Source organism: Silene latifolia, chromosome 6 (genome assembly GCF_048544455.1).
Source record: "Silene latifolia isolate original U9 population chromosome 6, ASM4854445v1, whole genome shotgun sequence".
Taxonomy (NCBI): Eukaryota; Viridiplantae; Streptophyta; class Magnoliopsida; order Caryophyllales; family Caryophyllaceae; genus Silene; species Silene latifolia.
The window spans coordinates 22,658,474-22,665,622 of record NC_133531.1 but is presented as its reverse complement, the minus strand read 5'-3'; the positions used below and the strand labels follow the sequence as shown (position 1 = coordinate 22,665,622).

Genomic DNA, 7,149 nt, shown 5'->3' with positions numbered 1-7,149 from the left:
TCTCCATGAAGAAATAGACGCCACGGCAGTCACCCCAGGAGGTTGGACGCCGTCGCAGTCACTCCAAGTGGTATGCGCCACGGCAATCAATAACAAGAAGCAGATGCTGGCTCACACTGTCACACCGACAAGAGCGGCAATCACGACCAGCGCAGTTGATACTCGCAAAGCAATCAAAATGCCTTAGAAGCGTTAACACAATTGAGATACGCGCTCTAGACTGCCTCGGCCAAGCCGAGGCGGAAACAAAAGAGACACTCAATTAATAACGTAAGGAGACAACCCAGACGAAGACAAAGACGCTAAAAGTACAGTTGGGGCTCAAATACTAGCGCAAGAAAAAGAAGTGAGGTTAAAACCTCGGCCAGGCCGGAGGCAGAAGAAACGAGCTCTTATTAAAAATGTTCAACGAATTACAAGAAATTACAAGGACAAACCAAAAGACAAAAGGTTACAGATATCATCTCCCTACGTCTGTTGTTGCTCGCCATCAGCAGCGGTAGCAGCACCTTCTTCCATGAGTAACCCGGCAGTTCCCTTAGCAGCCTCAGCTTCAGCAGCCCCAGCCTTAGCCTCGGCAGCCTCAACTGCCCTTGCCCAATCGGCTTCCTCCTTGGCCGCTTTAGCCTTCTCAGCGATAGCAGCTGCCTCCTCGGCCGCCTCTTGCTCTATCTTCACTCTCACCGCCTCCTTGACCTTCTCCTCCACAGCCTTCTCCTTAGCTTCGAGCTTGTCGTCAAACAGCTCGTCAAATCTGCCCCACGGAAAAGAACCTTCAAGAGGAAAGAGCTCCTCAATTACTTCCCTGGCAGCTGCTTCGGCCAGATCCCGGAATTCGGAACACAGGTCAGGGAGCACTTTGGTTTGGAGCATCTCAATGTCGTCCTCCTTTTGCCTGATGATGGCCTCCTTGCTCCGGATCACCTTCCCCTGGATCTGAAATTTGCCCCTAAATTCATTCCTCTGCTGGAGATAAAGGTCGGCGTGCCTCTGAACAAGGTCACACTTCTCCGAAAGAACTTTGCAACTTCGGCCGCAGCAGCCTCGGCCTTGGCTCTCTCAGCAAGGACCTCCTTTTCAGCGTCCTCCCTAAGCTTTCTCTCAGCCAAGAGCGCTTTCTCGACATCTCCCCTAAGCCTTTGCTCATTGAGGAGATCCAGCCTCGCCTTCGCGGCCACCTTCTTAGTGGCATCAAGCTCAAGAGCGGACTGAGCCACGGCCTTCTCTTGCTCTATAATGCGAGCACCGGCCAGCTCGTTCCACCTCGCCAGCTCCTCGACCAACCTCGCACCTCCCGCCACGAGCCGGGAGGGGGAAACCTTCTGGGATAAAGAGTCAGCAGTGACATTTCGATCACTAGTCTGCGGTCGGGAAAGGGAAACCTTCTGGGATGAAGACCCAATGGCGACGTCATGATCATCGGCTGCGCGGGTTTCTCTTCCACTTGCTCAAATAAGAGCGGCGATCGACAACGGTGATCTACAAAATTTAAAGAAAGCATCGGTATCAACATACATCGACATGCCGAAGAGCTCACATCGGCGGCGCGATGAACCGCTAAATCGAGCCACCGGATAGATCGACCGTGCTTGGCCTTCTTGGCCGAAGGGCGCATCTCCTCGTCAGCAGCAGAAGCAACGGCAGCGGTAAAAGCTGTCTGCTTTCTCTTACGGACAAGGGGAGACCCCTCCTCCTCGTCAGAGTCATCCCCATTAGAGATGTAAACGATCTCCACCGTCTCCTTCTGAACAGGGGGGATGGAAGGTGGAGCCGATGTCGACGCCATCACCGCCGAAGGCTTTGTTTTTCGAGTATGGCGCGGCATGTTACTAACAACCTTCGCTTGGGCCTCCACCGCATTCAAGCTTTTCAGCCGCTGGTCCATAAGATCATTCGGCGACGTCCTACGGTCATGGGCCAGAGCCTTGGGGTGGAGGTTAGCAACGGTTTTGTCTTTGTGCAGCCCCATTCTCCGGAGGATATCCTCAGACAAGTCCCGTCCAAAGTGGTCTGCGAAAAAAATAAAAAGCAAGAATTAAGTAGAAGAAATAAATCGAAGTTCGAAAAACAGGAACATTAAGAGCGGTGATGGGCCTCACACCGACCCCACTCACCCTGTGCTAGGGCCGGTATGAGGCCGACATGGCAGAGCGGCTCATCCTAAAGAATGATCTGCGTTGGGGTAATCCATTTTTTCGACACCCCACCCTTGTCCGCCTCAAAAAGCCTCATCGCCAGCTTCTCATCCTCTTTAAGAAGGACCTTGCTGGCATCCATCTTGAGCTTCTTCCGGCTGACCCATCTGTCATGCTCCGCCTTAGTCTCACACCGCAAATTCACTTGGTCTTTGAAAGGAGAGGGGCAGCGGATAGTCATCCGGCACCTTAACATACACCCACCGATCTCTCCAGTCTTTACAAGAAGTAAGTTTGTCAACAGAAACATAACCTTTCTCCGTGTGCACACTGTACCAACCGACGCGGCCAGCGATTGACGGCTGGAGATAATGAAGCCGGCGGAATAAATTCACCGTCGGGGCCTTCCCCTTGAAGAGACAAAGCCACACAAAGCCGACTATCGTCCTCATGGCCAACGGATGCAGTTGGGCCACAGCGACGTTCATAGCCTTAATGATGGCCATGACGTACTCATTCAGCGGAAACCGGAGCCCGAACTCCAAGTGTCGCATGTATACGCCGGTATGGCCCGGCGGAGGGCAACAGACGGCCTGACCCTCCTCAGGGACAACAATCTTGTACCCCCTGCCAAAAAAGAAATGGCCCTCGAAAAATTTCTCACCAGAACAACTGGCCAACTTATGGGTCCAAGTTCGGTCAACGCGTACCTTGCAGACGTCACCGTGATCCATAACGTACTGCCTCACCTCTTTGGGACGAGCCTCTTCAGCATCATCACCAAAATCGTCTGCGTCATCATCGACATCAGAGTCATCCTCCCATTCCTCCAAAATTCGAGGATCGACTTCGGAGAAGGAGACCCAGGGCCCCCGTGCCTTATCGAGAAGGGCGTCCAACTTCTCCCCCTCATCAAGACGCGACGGGGAACCCCCCGGCGCCGGCCTACTAGGCCCGGCATCAGCAGAAGACATGTTTACCATAAAGACTTACAAAATTAAGAAATGGGAAAGTTTGTTTGTTACCTTGAAGAAAAACACTCGCCGGAGTAACAACTCTGAGAATTAGAAGACCAAGAAAACCCTTGAAAATTTAGAGAGAAGAAAATTTTGGGGAGAATGAAATTGGTGGCCAATTTCACGGGATAACTGCCCTATTTATAGGGAAAAGCCCATAAAGAAGGACCAATCAACGAACAGCCCATAAAGCGTCAACCAATCAGCGTGCAGACACGTGTCGGACATGCAACTACGGAATGTCAATCGTTGCAACAGTTAGACGTCAATCAATGCAACAGTAACCAAGCGTCTTCAACACGCCTATTCATATCTCCTTGCCTATTCACCTTCCTCAACAAATTCCCAAGCATCTGTTCTCCGCCGGCCACATGGTCAACCAAGCTAAGTAGTGCCGGCCGGGGGCAATCAAAAACAACCGGCACACTCAATCCTGGTCTCGGCCAGCGTCACTTTCTTTTCCACATCGGATGCCTTTTACACATCCATATGGAGGGGGGATATGGTACGGCCTAAGAAAGACCAGGCCGAGGTAAAAGAAGCCGCCGCAGAAGAAGCCGATGCAGAAAATTTTCCGCAAATTACTTACGCAGAATATACGCTCAAACGTACATCGGAGCCCATACCACGGCATAGACTACGCTGGGGGCAAATTGATGGGGCATATTCTGCACCGCTGACCAAGTCAACATATTGAGCAAGGTCAAAGATATCCACAGCAAGTCAACGACTTAGATAGCCTAGCCGATGCAGCCCATCAACCGGTCAGCCTGGGTCTCGGCATGACAACCTGCCAGCCGGGACACATACCCGCGTACTCATATCCAAGACCCCTCGGCGGTGAGTCAACAGGGCCCGCCGGCCTGCCATAAAAACCTCGGCCGAGGGGTAGATCAGTCTTTCCACCTGCTAGCCACTTGGCCACTTGGCCACTACGTGACAAAAGGTGAAAGCCTATAAATACTCCTCAACCTTCATTGAGGAAAGGATCCAACAAATACACAACTAAACCTAAATACACTATTCATCTGGTAATATCTTCCTTATCTCTCTACAATATACATTCAGTCAAGTAACAACTTATCCTTTAAGTTTACTGACTTGAGCGTCGGAGTGAGTACGCTTGGCACAAAGCCAAGCCCTCAGTTCGTTCATTGTTGCAGGAGAGGCCGAGAGGAACGATTAAGACCAAAGGAGAATCCAACTCAAGACATCATTCAACAAGCCACGGGTGGTAACTATACGTGCTCTGGAATTACACCCGGAACAATAGTTGATAACATGGACGAGGCCGCTAAGGGCTTCGGTGTCGCAGCCGCTACACCAAAGGCGAAAAATTCGGTTAGAATTTTGTGATTTGCTACACCAAAATTTACTACTTTCACACTAATTATCTATACACTTTACCTTGAGTATATATTTTGCTACACCGAAATCAAAATCCTGGACTCGCCACTGGTTGATAAGTAGCATTTTGGTCGTGTTTTACCCCTCATTTATACCATATTCCGACTCGATTTTGCGTGCTTAATTGATTAAATAACTCATTTTATTAACTAATTTATAATAATTAGTCGTCTTAGTTAGATTTAATAATTAATCGGGTTTTTATAATATTAGTATTACTGTTATTTTATTAATATAATATGTAGGTGATAGAATAACGAGACGGAAATCGAGCAAGAACTCATTTGAAATCAAGCTCGCTGACCACCGTGACACACCGCCCCGGACAGCCACCCTCACCGTTACAACCACTATCAAACCACCATTTCCCTTCATCACCTTGACACCATTCCAGCAGTAACCACGATGCCGAATCCAACTTCGTCATCATCAATTCAACCCGACATCAATCGGCGCCGAACCCGACTTGCTCGACTTGGGTTCTGAACCCGAGTTCGGCCGAAAATATTGCGTTTGCTCGACTTGGGCTTTGAACCCGACTCCTCCCACAATCGAGACCAACTCACAACCCATTCACCAAACACATCTGCTCCCCTTCTCCGTTCAGGTGAATAGATCTGGTCAGTGGTGCGTGGATGAAGTAGGCGACAGGGACGAGAGGAGGATGAGTTAGAAAGCAAGGAGAAGATTAGGAAGGAGAGATAAAGGAATTTTAGCCACATAGCCACATCACACTCCACATCAAGACCATAAATAGCCACATCACACGCCACATCACCACTTAACGGTGTAAATTGACGGAATTTTAGTTAAGGGTCAGGTTAATTGCAATTAATGGACTTTAGGGTTACCATTTTTGTTTTCTGATTTATAGGGTTACCACGTGTGATCTGAAAAAGTTCAGGGTTACCATGTAGAATAACCCAAACTTTTATCTTCTAATAGTTCTTTCCTTTCTGTTAAGTCTTCTAAAAAAATCGGGAAACGAAAATATTTTATTTCTATTTTTTTAGTGCAAATATTTTACTTCTATATTGATGCATGACGTTCATTGATTAGACTCATCTCTTCAGAAGAAAACCTAATTTAACTATGCCCATAATCAATCTCAATGGCGAAAGCGAAAAGAACGGGGAGAAAGCGTCAAACATTTGCCACGGTTCCAAATTAAAGTACTTACCCCCTGAGCTGTGGGCTTCTATTATAATAAATTTACCGGTGAAAACACTATTAAGATTCAGGTGCGTCTGTAAATCTTGGTGCTCCATCATTGATCAGCCCGACTTTGCTTACACGAATCTTAAACTGTGCAAAATTGATTCCAACGAAACTAAAATCGTTGCCCTCGAGAGCTTAGGAGAATACGGGACAAAAGGATCTGCCCTGACAATTCGTCAGGGCAACACTCTTGAAGAAACTGCTCATATTTTCAAGAGTACCGATTCATACGATCTAATAGGGAGATGTAATGAATTGCTGTTATTGAACCGCTACGTTCATTACCCTAATTTTAAAACAGAGATAAGACTGTGGAACCCTTCTATTCGCAAATCGTTGTTAATTCCAACTTGCCCGCTTGTTGATGCCAAGTATTTACTTGGATTTTCCCCTCGCTGTAAGGACTATAAAATTGTGGCAATGCTAAGTAACCATTCAAAGATTCATGTCGCGGTTTATACCCTCCGTGAAAAAACATGGAGTGTTAGAAATAATTGCTTGGATGTCATCAGTAGCTACGTGGAGCTTATGTTTACAGCAAGGTTTTATAAGCAAAAAGCTGCTTTTTATTTTCAAGGCGCTGTATATTGGTTTGGAATGGATCTGCGTGGATCTCATCTCGCGGTTTATACCCTCAGTCGACAAAATTATCTTGTTTCTTTCAACTTTGATTCGGAAAGATTCACCCTTTTGGAAATTCCGCAGGAAACGAAGGAGACAAGCAGGTCATATTTGAGGTTTTTGTTTATTCTTGGGGAGTCCCTGGCAATTTTTAGTATTACTAAAAAAGATCGGGAATATGGGTGCTGGAGCAGGGGAGCGGGAAGGGGGTATGGACTAAATGGTTTTCAGGACATTCAACTCATCATGCTTATAAGTTTTTCCGTCACTCTTATTCATGTTCACCACTATCACCATTACTCTATTATAAGAGTGATGGAGATAGCTATTTCTTTTTTGGGAAGAATTCTTATAATATTGCTACTGGACAAGTGACGGAGCTTGGAAAATCTAGGTATAACTTTTTGGATTTGGGAATGTATATGGAGAGCTTGTTATTGTGGAAAGGATACGGAGCTGAGGACATGGCGTCTTTCCCTTGATTAAGAGAATATAACCACTACTGTCTACTCATATCACAATTATGGATGGTTTTGGGAAGACCGTGTGCTGGTAAATGGTTTTGAGAATATATAACCACTACTCATATCATAATTACAGAGTATTTGTATTAGACCATATCGTTATATTAGACCATATCGTAATATTATTGTTACGATATCCTATCTTTTATATTGTAACCATATCATATCTTCCCGAAATATCGGAACCACTTGTATTATATATTGCTTACATTATCAATAAGAATACAG

At 46.7% G+C, this 7,149-nt stretch overlaps 1 protein-coding gene across 1 annotated transcript; it reads left to right on the top strand.

Annotated features, from left to right (window-relative positions):
- Positions 1–5,650: 5,650 nt before the first annotated feature.
- On the top strand, positions 5,651–6,772 carry LOC141587761 (F-box/kelch-repeat protein At3g23880-like). The gene has a single exon (XM_074409229.1). It carries the CDS (start codon positions 5,651–5,653, stop codon positions 6,770–6,772), a length of 1,122 nt encoding a protein of 373 aa, XP_074265330.1.
- Positions 6,773–7,149: the final 377 nt, after the last annotated feature.

Excerpts from the sequence above, each read along its gene's own strand:
- LOC141587761 (XM_074409229.1), top strand. The coding sequence starts at position 5,651 with ATGCCCATAATCAATCTCAATGGCGAAAGCGAAAAGAACGGGGAGAAA.